General features: G+C 49.1%; 1 protein-coding gene and 1 long non-coding RNA gene across 2 annotated transcripts in view; one reads left to right on the top strand and one right to left on the bottom strand.

Moving 5' to 3' along the window:
- The window catches only part of LOC124850873, a 282,046-nt gene that overhangs the window by 91,553 nt on the left and 174,856 nt on the right, over positions 1-15,637 (bottom strand). The gene's annotated exons all lie outside the window — the stretch shown is intronic.
- LOC118314005 (SLIT and NTRK-like protein 1) lies at positions 7,502-13,692 on the top strand. The gene has a single exon (XM_035640070.2). The coding sequence runs from the start codon at positions 8,116-8,118 to the stop codon at positions 10,228-10,230; it is 2,115 nt and encodes a 704-aa protein (XP_035495963.1). The 5' UTR covers positions 7,502-8,115; the 3' UTR covers positions 10,231-13,692.

Genomic DNA, 15,637 nt, shown 5'->3' with positions numbered 1-15,637 from the left:
TGCTCCTTTCCCATGCTTTTTTTATTTACCATCAACAGATTGGTCCCGCGCCATCTTAGCGGTCTGGAAGGCTGGTGCAGCGAAACGCAGTCTACTTAACAACACCTCTACAGCAACAGGTCTGACATATGAGCTTGGAAAAAAACCCCTCTGTTGCTGCTCATCTCCGCTTCAGGCTACTGGCCCAAGGCTAAATTAGCGGCTACAAGGGAAACACAGCCAAACCTCCGACTGAGCTGCGGCTAGCTGATTTGCACTGTAAAGTGGATGACAGATTTTGACAAGGAGGTCCATTTATTGAAGTGAATTCACTATAATTAAATCCCAATTTGCATATTATATTTTCTGATTATTCCTCCTCCAAAATAGTCTAAAGTGATGAATATATTCTTATAATATTATGACTTTTTTCTTGTAGTGTAACAACTTTTGTCTCGTCAAATTTCAACTGCATTCTATTAATATAATGACCCTAATTATTGAAATCTCAGCGTTTTTTTCTCGTTAATTGGCTCCTGGTTTATTTTAACACTGTCGTTTTCAAAGGGATTATTCAAAACAACACAGCAGTGTTACAACCACGGGGTCATGCCTCCATATTGCACACATACAGACTGGAGACGTAGGCATACACATAGAAAGGTACATGTCTGAGGCTGTGCAGGACGTTTCACGGTCACCGCGTCTTGTCCGCGACCACAGATCACTTCTCCCGAAGCTGAGAGCTTTACACGAGGAAGACAGCTGCTCAAAACGGTCCACGTGCGGCTCTGAGGTCGCGCTACAAAGATCCGGAGCTGGAGGAGATCTCACCGCAGACAGGTTCATAAACTCTGCGACAACTCGGGCCTTGACGGAGACACGGAGGATAAACCGACGCTCTTCCCGCATCTTAACTCTGCGCACTGTCATTTTGTCGCTTGCGCCCTAATGTCAAATCCCTTAAGCAGACGCCGCTATTCATTTCGTCTTTTCAACTCATTCACGACTGTAATTCGGTCGGAAAAATGAAACCAACAATCTTTTGGTGCACTGTTCGCATTGATCCAGACAATCATCTACGTGTCCTTTCCGCGCGTCTCTGGCTCTCCGGCTCCCATTTATCAGAAATGGCTTATGAAACTAAGGAGCACTTCCCTTCATATGATTTCCTGCCAATTACCGTGAGATCAGGGCTGCTCGCTTACTCTTGCTGAATATCTGCGCCAAGTGTGCGGAGGGGGGTAAGACACTGATTCAGCAGAGATGAACTGGCTGCCATGGTAACAAGCCACGGCGGCATTAATTGTGGCATCTTAAAACACAGCGCCGTCTCCCGGCTCCGTTCTTCTCTCCTTGTCGCTGCAGCATGCGCTTTAGAGAGGGCCTGGTTTGTTTTTTTCCAAGGCTGATTTTTTTTGACCTCGTCGTTGGGGGACGTGTTGAAAGCCTAATGGACGAAAAGCCGTGCAAGCGGGAGAGAGCGAGAGGGAGGGGGACAGGGAGGACACGGGGAAATTAGAGGCTTGCCAGACGCTCGAAAGGCGTCAAAAGCAGACACGCTGCACTTGCTGAATCACCGAGAGCAGGGTCCCACGAACAAGACTCAGGCTTTTTTTTTCCCGTGGAGACGTTTACGTGGGCAGATTTATAAAAGAAATCCCCCGAAAAATTGAGAGGCAGACCGTGTGCTTTTGGCTGACTGAGAATCAAAGTGAAGGAAACAGTTCCGAGAGGAGATGTGAGAGCTTTTCAGCTCTTCACCCCTCGTGGCCTAATCGTAATCAGGAGGAGTTTGTGGTCAGATCTCTTCTTTCACACGAGTGAATGGCGTGAAACGAGTTTGGCCCCGTCAGGACGTCGCGTTGTTCGGAAGTACAACGCTGCACTTTATGCGTCCTTCTTCTTTTATCATGAAACAACAAAACAGTCGTCTAATCAACTTAAGCAGCCACATTTTGTTCACGCCGCCGCCGTAGCTCGGAGCCATATAGATACGAAAAAAGATCCCAGACAAGAATTGGATAATCTCTTGTGGGACGATGAAGTGGTAAATCACGCCAAAAATGAGAGAGATGAGAATCATGCAGCAAACAATATAATAAGATCTATCCTGCAGTTTGGATCAACTCGCTGCTCTCAAAGTGCTGCGACACTGAGACATGACGGGCCAGGAAGCGAGAGACACCCTTGGTTCCCTCCACAAAAAAGCCAACGGGATCCTTCAGTCGGCTTTGTGGATGATTGTAGAAAATAAGCTCTTAAACAAACACAAGTTTATGATCCGGACACGCTTTGTTCGACCAGATAATCCTCACAAATCCACAGCCACTGTTCGGATTTTTGCTGCAGAGTAAAAAGAAAAACAGCTAATGTGAGGCTACAACCCAAGCTACAACCGCGGTCGCGCGACTTCAACAGGATTTGGCTCCTGCCTTCTTCTACAAGAGCCTTTTCCTCTGCAACCTAGACCGCAGAGAATCGGTGGAGGCCTCTGGTGTGGAACCTTGGGTCGGTACCCGATGTTCCGCCCAGATTATCTGGCAGTGTGACGGGACGTACGGAGCCGTTCTTAAACCTCCTCCTCAACCTGATGGATCTTTTGAAATGGCGACTGCGAAACAAGTGTACTGGAGGATGAATTGGATTCATTCATATTCCATATTAGGATACCCCGTCAGAGAGGTGACGTGAGGTGTGTTCATATTTGCGATAAGAGAGATGGATATCTGAGAAGATTCTCCTCAGGTCCGTGAGGTAACACAGATTCCAAAATCGGTCAGGCTTTTGAAACTCCTGTAGTCTGAATTTATGACAGGGCGCGAGTAGAGACACGAGTATGAACATCATCACTTTCTTATTAAGGGTTGGCTTCTTTTCATAAAAATATAATGGCGACTATTCAACTGTCCCGATGTCAAGCTTCCGATCCCTAAAATCCACATCTAAAGTCACATGCCGGGAACAACTAACGCGTCCTTATCTGCAAGTTGGCTTCAAGGCTCGCTTGCACACTATCACAAGGAAGTTCTGACACGTGCATCAGTGAGACCTACTTTTGCAAACAAGCAGCAGTTTTAATGTTCTTCAAGGCACTTTGCTGCTGAAGGACAGAGCGGCGACTGGGGTGATAACAGGAGGCATGGGTTTAGCCTTTCAAAGCTATAATTAAATTGTTCTCCTCAAAGGCAAGTGACTAACGCTGGTGTCAGACTTTTGTCATGTTGTGACAAACATGTTCGCGTGGAACCTCAGGAGAAGACTCCTCGTTTCGGGAAACAAAACAGAAAACAAAGTCGCCGGCTGACGCAGAGCACGGACACGCACGTCCCGCTCTCGGGCCTGCTTCACTGGACCCTCGGCTGTCCGCTCGGCAGAGGAGGGGGGCGACCGGGGAGGGGTCGCATGGTGTATGTGGATAGATGTGGATAGATTTACAGTCAAACATTCTGCTGATTCCCCGCCGATCGATGCACGGGGAGCGCTGCTGCAGCCTCTGCCAATAGCTGCATCGACTTCCAGTCGGCACCCGACCCATCTTTTTCTGTACATGACACATGTGCAAGACCTCTGCTGCATGGTTTTAAAAAAAGGTGCTACAAGAGGATTCAAAGGGCCATTTTCATGAAGATTTCTCTTCCAGCCCAAATACAGTAGTATCAATATTTCTTATAATTCTTTCTCCTTCACCTAGATGTAAATGGTAAATGGACTGTAGTCGTATCAACTACTCAAAGCACTTTAAGTCACATTCACACACATTCATACGCACACTGCCTGAAGACTCGTCAGATAAGCAATCAGGAAGTGTCTTCCCCTACGACACTTCCTCTGGGGAAGTGTGGATCGAACCCCCGGCTTTCAGGTTAGCGGACGACCGTCTGTACCTCCTGAGCCGTAGCCGCGATGCACCTTGTTCCTGTCTTTCCCCCCCCCCAATAAAGTTTGGCAGAGAATGTCAGATAACACTGCTTCTTTTTTCTGTTTTTCTTTAATCATCGCCCTTCCCACTTCCTGTTCCACCTAATCTTCTCGCTGATCGAACAATATTTACTCACAATGGATGAATCACCGCGAGCCACAAAATGGGCCGCGCCTGAGTCTGAACGCCGCCTGCGTGCGTACGTGCTGGAGCGCCGGGCGGCGCCGAGCCGAACATGCTGATGTAAAAACGAGCTTGACATGGCTCCTGACCTTTCTGTAATTACCCGCAGTATTCCAGCCTCTCAAAACCTCCCGCTTTTGAAGCCCCGGGAGAAAGTTCTCCGCCCGGAGATGAGCGGCACGGAGCTGATGTGGCATGTGTTCGCTCCCCCGACCCCCCTCCCTGAAATAAGAAATAAATAAAGATCACAGTGTTTGTTTCCTGAGGGCAAAGCTCCTTTTGTTGATGAGATGATTTGATTGAAACTGCTTAATAGATTAAGCAGCACAGAATTGTTCATTCTTTTATTCTTTCCGACACTCCTGAGATACTGTATGCTTTAATCATTTGGGAGAGAAGAAGAAAAAACACACGCCTGAGGGAAGGACGGGCAGATTCTTCCAACAAAAACATGGCTGGGCCTGATGAAAATCACAGGACTCTTCCAAAACGCCTCTCAGGGAAAAGGCTGACAAGGCTCCGGATTAAACAGGAATGCAAATTGTCCCTGAGGCCCTCAAATTGAACATGGAATACGTTTTTGATAATTACATAAAATGTGCCAAAGCGTGGCCCCTAAGTCAGCCGGGGCCACACGCCACTGACGGTTTACAAGAACGTCTGCTTGGAAACATCCACCAGGTCTGAGCGGCCCAACGGGAGAGGGGAGTTAGTGTTGACCCCCCCTCACGACATGTGAAACGTGCGAACGAGGATTACAGCATTCGAAGGAGCCGTCGTCGCTACACTCCCTGAAACTGTCGGACTTTTCCACGAAGCCGCGCAATTGGAAGACTAAATCTGCACCGTTGCACAACTACACACACACTTAACCCTTTTATTCTTCTACAAAGATACATAGCAGCATGTCTCCTGTGACTACAGTATTTAATTACGTGACATTATTAGATTGTTAATACTGCTGGAGTGATGTGTAAGTACCGTTTTACTGTGTAATAGGGATCATTTTTCTATAACTATACTTTCAGCTTTGCTTTTCAATTTGCCTCATTATATTTCATGCACGTGTCAAGGCCTGTTGCAAACTAGCTTATGGTATATACGTATGTATATATTATATTATGCTGCACACAAATAAACAGAGAATAAACAAATAAACACGTCATTGACTGCATGTGCGGCTCCGACTCGCCCGAGCTGCATCGTATGCCCGGCAACTGTGTGTGCGCGCGTGACGTACGAGCTTCCTCTGGTCCCGCCTCGCGCTAATGCAACTCGACAGTATCTGCATCACATCACCAAGCTGAGCCCCATGCAATTCTTCCTTGGGATACATTCATATTCATAATCCAATTAGTTTTGACTCCAAGATAAGAGCTTTTTTCAATGTATTCATTTATTTTCTCTGCCTGATACAAATATGATTTATCCTGTTTTGGTGGGGGGGGATTATATCAGAGTCTAAATGTTTGGCCTACGAGGACTGAGCCTACGCTAAAATGGAGACTGAATGGTTTATCAGTTGATTTTCTTTGAGTGGAGACAAGATGCTCAAGCGTGACTAAGCTGTGTTTGTGTTACATTACTACTACACACACACACACACACACACACACACACACACCTGCTTACCTGCTGCAGATAAGCAATCAGAAAGCATGCACAGTAAACAGAACCAACAGGGATCTCCTCCAACAGGCTCTGATTCGTTACCACCACCCACATGCACCCACCCACATGCACCCACACCCCCCCACACACACACACACATACACACGCACACGTATACTGCAATCCAATTTATTAGCGTGGATGAGTGATGTGTCCTTGGCTCGGCGGCAGCATGACCCTCCGTCCCTCTGCCTCGCTTTGCCTCTCGCACACCGGGGGGACGCCGCATAGATCGACTATCAGCTACTTAGTTTGATCTCGATCACGTCGCCGTGGAGCTTTTGATCTGCCCCGCAGCGGGGGGCGCCAAACCGTCGCAAACCCTTTTATGAGGCACACGTGCAAATTGGGGGAGAGAAGTAAATGAGACCACAACAAAAAATGACAAAACAGACGGATGAGACGGATGGGCCAACAGGTAGGCAGACTAGCTGACAAGCAACAGCATACTGTAACAGAAAAACAGACAGGTGGGCAGGGGGGGGGGGGGGGGGGGGGGGGGGGGGGTCCATAAACAGTCATGGGACATGCTTTACAGCCATATGTAGGTGGTCCTAATGATGTTTTGCTTATTGCAAGCGCCGCTAATGCTTTGCTGGAATCTCCCGACTCCCTTTGATTGGTCTCTTATTGCACTTAGTATGTGTGTGAGTGTGTGTGTGTGTGTGTGTGTGTGTGTGTGTGTGTGTGTTGTGGCCCCTCTGCAGAAATTATGTCAGAAATTGAGGATGTTTAACTTATAGTCTGTTCTCAATGGCGACTGAACACTGCAGATGGAGGAGGAGGAGGAGGAGGAGGGGTGGTCTGGGGGTGCGTGTGTCCATGTGTCCCCCCCCCCCCCCCTCCACACACCCTCCTTTCCTTCAGCTGATGAAGGCTAATACTCTCACACACTGGAGTATGTAATACAAAGCCATGAGAGATGACAAGAGGTGACGTTCAAACCAATTTTTTTTTTTTTAACGCAAAGGATTTCTATCTGGGTGAAAAAAAACCCAACAAACGTCACGCACACATGCGCATACAGGCCGCCACACTGACGCATCGCTTGTTGTGTAGCCTTTTTTTTTTCTTGTCTCTCTCTCTCTCTCTTTTGCGGGACTGAGGCATCTCTGTACAGCGGACAGTAGTTTATTTTATTTTTTTTATTTTCACCGCATGCAACAGTGTTCTCAATTCCGAAGTGGAGGCTTGCAGCTCGCAGGACCGCGGGAGAGACCCCGCTCAGGATGGAGGCGCAATTCGAGGCACAGTGAGTGAGGCGCCGCGCGGTGCCGATGTGGAGTCTCACCAGTGTCCCGACGACGCGCACTTGGACACTTTCACCGCGCAGCTGCGGGCGCTCGGAGTGAAACGTGCACCGGAGAGGAGCCTGGCTTTTTGGAGGCAGGACGCGATTTGTTTTTGCGCATCGGGAGGGAAATAAAAAAAAAACTCCGAGAGATTTAAAGTGTGATTTCTGAAAAGAAAGAACTGAAATCGCCCCGATATGTGGATTGATTTTTTCTTCTCGGCATTCCCTTAGTCAGGGGACGGGCTGATTTTTTTTTTTGTTTTTCCCATTACAGCTCAGCAGAGGGTGTCAGATCTTCCTCGGAGCTGCCGCGCAAGGATGAGCACAGTCTGCGCGTTCCTCTTTCTGTGATTCCCGAATCAGCACAAAAAAACAAAAAAAAAAAACTGAGGGGGGGGGGGGCGAGGCGGCGGTGTCGGTTGGTGGTGGTAGTGGTGGGGGGGGGGGGTTGGTTGGGGGGGGCCGAGCGAGAGAGAAGCGGCGCAAACGAGCGAGGCAAGCACGCCGGCGAATGCGAGGGGGGATGCGGGTGTTTCGCAGCGGTGCGCTCGCCAGTCAAGCTCCAGCGCCGGGTGTGAATTCAGCACCGGGGGAGAGGAGACAGCTCCCGACGCCGCCGCAGCACGCAGCGCCAGCGGACCGGAGGCGCAGTGAGCGAGAGCAGCGACAGGAGGCAGGGATTTGCTCATTCTCCCCGGTGCCAAGGTCAGTCTCCAACGAGCTGGGAGCGCCGAGAGATGCGCCGGACTCCGCGGGCGCCCGCCGCTTCTGATTCCGCCCGGCAACGCGCGGAGGCTCCGAGGAGCCAGTCGACGTGAGAGAGACGTTCATGTGGCGATCTTTTCTTTCTTTCTTTTTTTTTTTTTGCTTCCTCTTTTTCCCCCCTCTTCAAACTGCAAAGTCTGGACACGGGCGCAGGTTAGATGCGGCGCGGATCTGCGATTAAGCCTCATCTCCCTCCAGAAATGTCCGTATCCGCGTCTTTTTCCCCTCCCCGTTGACGCGGACTAAGAATTCACAGCTCGCATGTCTTGAATCCGGGCATGAATTGCTCACGTCGATAAAAATGCTGCTCTGGATTGTCCTGCTGAATGCGGCTCTTTGTGTTGCGGGTGCCAATGTGACAAGGGACGTCTGTAAGGAGCAGATATGCTCCTGCAACGAGATCGAGGGAGACCTGCACATAGACTGCGAAAAACGGAGCTTCACCACTCTGCAGCATTTGACCGGCCCCAGCTCGCAGTTCTACCACTTGCTGTTGCACGGGAATTCGCTCTCCAGGCTGTTTCCCAACGAGTTCGCCAACTTTTACAACGCCGTGAGCTTGCATTTGGAGAACAACGGCTTGCACGACATCGTGCCCGGCGCGTTCCTGGGGCTGCAGCTGGTGAAGCGCCTGCACATCAACAACAATAAGATACGGTCGTTCAGGAAGAGCACGTTCCTGGGGCTGGACGACTTGGAATACCTCCAGGCTGATTTCAATCTCCTGAGGGACATTGACCCCGCCGTTTTCAGGGACCTCAATAAACTCGAGGTGTTGATACTTAACGACAACCTCATCAGCGCGCTACCTATAAACGTGTTTCAGCATGTGCCCATTACGCACCTCGACCTGCGGGGGAACCGGATCAAAACGTTGCCTTACGAGGGGATCCTCGAACAGATACCGGGCATTGCGGAGGTTTTGCTGGAGGACAACCCGTGGGACTGTAACTGCGACCTGGTTTCTCTGAAGGAATGGCTGGAGAACATTCCGCATAACGCGCTCATCGGCAGGGTGATCTGCGAGGCTCCCACCCGGCTGCAGGGGAGCGACTTGAACGAGACGTCGGAGGAGGACCTGTGTCCTTCACAGAGCGGCGGCGTGGACGCCAGCCTGGTCGCCCCTCCCACCCAGGAGGAGACCGCGGACGCCGCGGCCCGCGGCCCGCGTCCCACGCCTCACAAGCCCAGCGGAGACGCCGGCGGCCCGCCGACGCCCGGCGGCCGCGGGCCCAAGGGCCGCTCCAAGTCTCGCGAGAACTGGCAGCTGAAGACGAAGCCCACTCCGCTGGCGACAGGTGCGAGCGGCGAGAGGGAGCAGCTGCACAACGTGACGTGCCCCCAGCCGTGCGGCTGCAAGCTGGTCGGCTCCAGGCAAGGGCTGGGGGTCAACTGCGAGGGCAAGAAGATCGAGAGCTTGTCCAACCTCAAGCCGAAGCCCTTGGCGGCGCACGAGTTGAACATGAGAGACAACAACATACACGCAGTGAAAAAGAACCAGCTGCTGGGCTACTCCAGCCTCAACCAGCTCGATATGGGTGGGAACAACATCAAGATGATCGACAACGGCACCTTCCAAAACCAGAGCGAGCTGAGGTGGCTGTACATGGATAAGAACTATCTGGATACGCTGATCGCAGAGATGTTCTTGGGCCTTGTGAACCTGGAATATCTCAGTTTGGAATACAACGACATCCAGCTCATAGTGGCAGGTGCATTCAGCCCCATGCCAAGCCTGAGGGTGCTGCTCCTCAACAACAACCTGCTGAAATCTTTACCCGTGGATGCTTTTCTTGGGATTTCTTTATCCAAAATTAGCCTGCACAACAACTATTTCCCCCACCTGCCCGTGGCTGGCGTGTTGGACCAGCTCAACTCAATCATACAGATCGACTTGCACGGGAACCCCTGGGATTGCTCGTGCAACATTGTGCCCTTCAAGCAGTGGACGGAGAAACTCGGGGCCGAGGTGATAGTGAGCGACCTCAAGTGCGAGTCCCCGGAGGAGTTCTGGAAGCGGGACTTCCGCTACGTGCGGAACGACCTCATGTGCCCCAGACTCTACGACCGGATCTCCCCCACCGCCCTGTCCAAAAACAGCACTTTCACCCTGGACTCGGGGACGCGCTCAAACTCTTACTTGGAGCCCAACAGGGTCTCCATCTCGGTGCTCGTCCCCGGGTTGCTGCTGGTGTTCGTCACGTCCGCTTTCACCGTCGTAGGAATGCTTGTCTTTATCTTGCGGAACCGGAAGCGGACAAAGCGGAGGGACGGGAACTCGTCGGCCTCGGAGATCAATTCCTTGCAGACAGTGTGCGACTCGTCCTACTGGCACAGCGGGCCTTATCACGCAGACGGGGGCGCGCACCGGGGCTTCGACTGCAGCACGCACCTCTCCACAACCAATGACGCGTAAGAAATAGGGGAGGGTGGACTCTCACATACATTACGCCTGCACACCAGACTGCTGGATTACAAAAATCACACAAGACAAAGACTGACAAATGACTGAAACAGCAAGCATCACCCGCTTTTGTTCGCCACAGGGGAACACAGACTTGTTTATGTCTTGTTTTCTCCTGCTCAAGCAAGTAAGTCAGTCTGCTGCTGCTGCTGCTGCTGCACAGGCCCCCACTCTGTAATATATGTATATGCCAAGCCCCCCTGGCTACAACCCCTCCCTCCCTCCCTCCCTCCTCCCAGTTCTGCTATTTGCCGCAATCGGACTATACGGATCAGTGTGAGACAGAAAGGAGGGAGAAAAAAGGAAGCGAGGGAGAGGGCTTGTGTGTGTGTGTGTGTGTGTGTGTGTGTGTGTGAGAGAGAACGAGAGAGCGAGGCCGAGGACCTGGGGAATGGTGCACGAACGCATGAATGTAAATGTAAATACTCGGGACTGATGTAACATAATCTGCATGATGATATTTCGCATGGTTTCAACACACGCGCGCGCGACGGCGAGGAACCATAACCAACAAAGAAGCCAACTCGACCCTTTTCATGTTATATCAATATGACGACTTATATATAGATATTAAGAATTATGTATGACTATTACAAAAAGTGCCATTTCTCTATTTTTTTGTGAACCTGCAGTTAGGATTTGTATTTGTTGTTTTAAAACTTGTTTGGAGACTAAGAGGAGGAGGGGAAGAAAAAAAAAAAACCCGACGAGGGATAACGACGACTATCGGAGCGATGGAAGTGATGCTGTCAGTGCATGTTATTTTCTGTTTGTTATCATTTTGATTGTCGATAAATATTGGGGTTATTTATACCGTAACTAGATGGTGCAGATTAAAAATCCACGTCTGCGCAGTCATCATCTCCTTTATGAATGTAAAACTGTGTTCTTTTATGGTGTGCCAATTGTTGACTTGCAGATATTCAGACATGCAGATGAGCATGACCAATTAACGTCACTCAGATGCTTCGTGCTGCAAAGTTAATGTAGCTACAATAACAGTTCTGTGGTTTTTGTGTGTCAATGAATATAGCCTGCTTTGGGTGAGAGGAAGAAGAAAAAAACTAAACAGCAAACAAAGTAATTTAAATGGGGGGTTTATACCATCATATTTTTTCAAAAACTGAGTAAAAGAGGTGTTTTCAATTGAGCTATGTAGGTTTAATTCGATCTATGTACACAGCGCAGGTAGACTGACGTAGACTATAGAGTGCTTTTTTTAAATGTCAGAAAACAACAAAAAAGTATTCCTTCACTAGAAGAAGAAAAAAAAGAAGCTTATGGCTATGATTCCCTTTCATCATACTGTGAGCTTTTGTAAAGCCATCTAATCTTTGTCCAAATAAGAGAACTGAGGAACTCACTGTATTTACTACAACGTGTGCTCGGGGAGGTGGGGGTGAGGGTGAGGGGGTGGGGGTGGGGGTGGGGGGGCGCCCACACCGATGGCAAGAACTCAGCGTGTGGCCGAACCTTCGAGCTACAGGAAGTAAGGGGGAAGGGTGCCAACACATAATTAGATGATGCGAGATGCCTTTTTTTTTTCTTCTTTTTTTTTTCCAACTGAGCATTTTGAACTTCTTCTTAAAGGGGTCGCATGGTTTTGATGGGCGTATGAAAACAATGCCATGACTCGATACCTGTTTTTGGACTGCTGCTCGGCCTCTACTGCTTTAACCGGACCTGGGTTTAGGGAAGGGGAGGGAGGAAGAAAACACACACACACACACACAAAACAAAAACAAATAAGGATTAAATGGTCGTGGCAGACTTAAAAGTCGGAGTCCCCCCAAAAAGAGGGAGGAATGTGCAATTTGAATTTTTTTTTAAATTCTTATTTTGTTGAATTGTGATGCACAATTGACTTTAAAAAAAATTGAAAACGTTTCCAGCATAATTCGGCCAAACTCTAACCCTCCACGATGATGATGCCAAGGCCGATGGGAGCTGGTGAGAGACGGGCTTACGACCCCTCCCTCCCCCTCCCCCCGCCTCTCCTCCTGCCAGTATCTCCTCCCCTCAGTATGGAGTCTAGCGCTGTCCATGGTGCTGAATCACTTCCCTCCCATTCCTTTGCTTTCTCTTTGTCTGCATGCCCCTTTGCCCGTGCGTGCGTTTGTGCGTGCAGGCCCATGAGGGCACACATGCACCCCCCCCCCCCCCCCCCCCCCCAAAGCATGTGTGTGTTCGAGAGAGAGAGAGAACAGTTGCGTGACTTTTACTTTTTTTGCATATATGTGTGCAAACCCTTTTTACTCCCCTCGCCCCCTCTCCCCTGATATGTAACCTTGGGGACTAACATCTCAGCAGATCCTTGACAAACACTCATCGTCCTCATCACCGCTACCCTGCAAATTTTGTTTTGCTTCTTGTCCAGTCACCTTCCTTCCCCATTCACCCCCCCCCCCCCTCCCCTCCCCCTGCTCTCCTGTCCAATCACAGGGAGGCGGGGAGGGGGCCGAAAAACTGTGTGTCTCCTCTGTGAAGTGTTATTGTGCCACAGCCCACTGATGATTTGTCATGATTTTCAAACGCTGTGTTTCAAAGATACATTTATATGCTTTGCAATATTTGACCTGCTTCTATTTTGATAAATAAAGTGTGGTTGAGGTTGAGTGAAAAAAACAAAACATAAACAACAAAGTCTGGTTTTAGGATTCTTTTCCTTGGATTCCGTTGTTGTACGTAGAGACGAGACAGGCTTGGTGTAATATCTGTTTATATTATTCTGCATAATTCATATCATGTGGGGGTTTATAAATAGGCTTAACTGAGATACACTGCCTTTGTTCTTCAGACTTCTTCGTAATAAGAGCAGCATAGTTCAGAACAATGCAGGTTTTTACACTGTACAGCATCAGGATATGTTCCTATCATGTTATTTTCAGATTATATCCAAAAGGATTCGATCATTTTTGTCTCCTGCTGCAGTTGCTGGCTGTGCAGTTCTTAGCCATTAACAACGTCTGGGTTGCCAGGTTGTGGAAAAGCCGCCTCGGGTGCGACACTTTGCTCTTCTTTAATATAACAATGAGAAGTTTCTGAACCAATTTTTGGTGGAAAGGTCTCACTAATGGAGTAAAGCGTTTTGGTGAAAGAGGATTCTCCACAAACTGGTAACCCAAAGGTTCTTCTTATCAATGGCGAAATTTGACTTATTATAGCTTATGGAATATAAATGTAGCCTTAACAGGAAGTGATAGCTATTTCCTCTGTCCATCTCTTTTTTGCCAAAATTCAAAAACTCACACTGATGCTTTTATTTTATTTTTGTTTTTGATCAAAGGGAACAGATAACGGAACACTATCGGTGTCTTGCTGTTCTATTCCAACTACTGTAAATGCAAATGGATTCTCTTGCACAGAGGAGTCGTATAATGTATATTATACTGGATAATACATCTTTAAAACATCGCATAGCTTCTGTGTGAATCTATCGGAGATGGTTCTTCTGTCAGGTGACCTGTTTGTTAACGCAACGGATAATAGCCGTTGGAATGGAGCCTTTTTTTAACACACTGGGCACGCAGCACTCTGTTGTGGCCCAGCCGGCTTGCCGTAGCCCGTGTGATAGTCCTCCCCCCGGGGAGCTGGCAGTTGATGCAACGCTCCCAGCCGGGATAACATCATCTGCACACCCCATAGCACTCCGTTCCCGTGTAAGTCTCAACGGCCTCGCTTTGGTTTAAGTCGGGGGCCATTTGATCCTCAGGGTCCGGAAACTGCTTTTGTCTATGTGCGCCGTATCTGGAATCGGTTTCCGCTGCAGGGCGACTTCTTCTGAGAGAGAGAGAGAGAGGAAAACAGTGCGCTGTACCTGTGGCTAGTTTGGCTGGTTAGTCATCAGTTGGGAATCCCATTAAAGCTCCAACACCCACCGCGGAAACACTCTCTCTTGTTTTTGTGCTATACCTCAGGCTCATCTGAGTGGTTCTGTTTTATTAGGGCTTATGTTCCCTGTGAGCCACAGTGGTTATGGAAGGCCCTGTGTTCTTTAATGCAGGGCCACTGATTGGTATTGAATGCAGTGGAGTGCAAGTGTTTGACATGAAATGCATTTGCCTGTGTAATCACTCTTGCTTGTTAATATCCATTTCAACATGCAAACCGATCCTAAATAACTAAACAGAAACGTCTCTAATACAATTACATCAACAGAGAAATCTTTAGAGGGTAAACGCGTCTTTGTGCTGGGTGGGAATCCGCCCGCAGCCTTGCTGTCGCTGGAAGCCAATCTTCAGAGTGGCTAATCAATCTTTTACAGTTGCACGTTTGGCTCTGTGACGACTAAAGCTCTGGTTAGCGTCTAGCTTAAGACGCCCGCCTGACTGCACCCAAGGAGCAATACAGCACAAAACAAAAAAGAGGACGTCGCGTTCCCTCCGAAGCAGCGACGTGCCCTCGGAGTTCAAAAATCAATCAAACCGGCCAAGTCGTCGGAAATATGTCGAACCTCGCTGATACCGCCGCGTCTGCCGGGGGCGGGCTGCAGAGCGAACGCTCGGAGTAATTAAAAGGATTTCAACTCATAATTGACCCAGATCTGGTGTCAACCCGCTCCACACTGGCCTATGTCAAACCACCAAGCGGGGCCTTTAATCAAGATGAGTGAATGGCCTAGCGAGTGTTTCCTCCAGCCCTAAGTAATCCTCTCCTTCCAGCCCCCACTTATCGATTATCTCATTGATTTGATTTAGCAGCCACACACACACACACACACACACACACACACACACACACACTCGCGCGCGCGCTCATTCCTCAACGGCATTGCAGGCATTGTGTGGCTCTTTACCTGATCTGATTGCACAGCTCGAATTGGAGCAGGAACCGCAAGACAAAACGGGGATTGTATGCGATGCATGACATCAGGATATGTGAGATTTGTTCAGGACTTGTTTGACTTTATTGCAGACTCTTCCATCTAAGGCAACACACCTCCCTCTGCATACATAAGACGGACTTAAAGGGATTTTAAATTACCTGAACTGCAGGGAACCTGTCTTCGCTTTTTTTTTCTCCCCCTTTTTTACGATGTTAGAGAAAGACCAGACAAATCTTATATAGCCTCCTTTTTTAATTTTTTCCTCTGCGTATTTGTATATCCAAGCTTTCCCCTCCTCGTGGAAGAAGTGGCATTAACATGCTGTCGATGGCTGAGACGCCTCATCCAGGCAATTCCTCCTTTACATTGAATACAATATTCAAACTGCTGTAACCGAGAAGCTCAAGGACAATCTGTGCTTCTCTCTCCCCTTCTAATCCTCCCGTATGAGCACCGGTTGAAAGAAAAAAGCCCCTGCACAGAAAACCGCCATGAAAATTCAAAGAGACTTAGAGGCAGTTTCAGGCTACAGCA

Source organism: Scophthalmus maximus, chromosome 1 (assembly GCF_022379125.1).
Source record: "Scophthalmus maximus strain ysfricsl-2021 chromosome 1, ASM2237912v1, whole genome shotgun sequence".
NCBI lineage: Eukaryota > Metazoa > Chordata > Actinopteri > Pleuronectiformes > Scophthalmidae > Scophthalmus > Scophthalmus maximus.
The sequence above is the reverse complement of the archived record's forward strand: the minus strand, read 5'-3'. Positions and strand labels throughout refer to the sequence as shown.

Bases quoted from the DNA above. Each gene is read 5' to 3' on its own strand.
- LOC118314005 (XM_035640070.2), top strand. From the start codon at position 8,116: ATGCTGCTCTGGATTGTCCTGCTGAATGCGGCTCTTTGTGTTGCGGGT.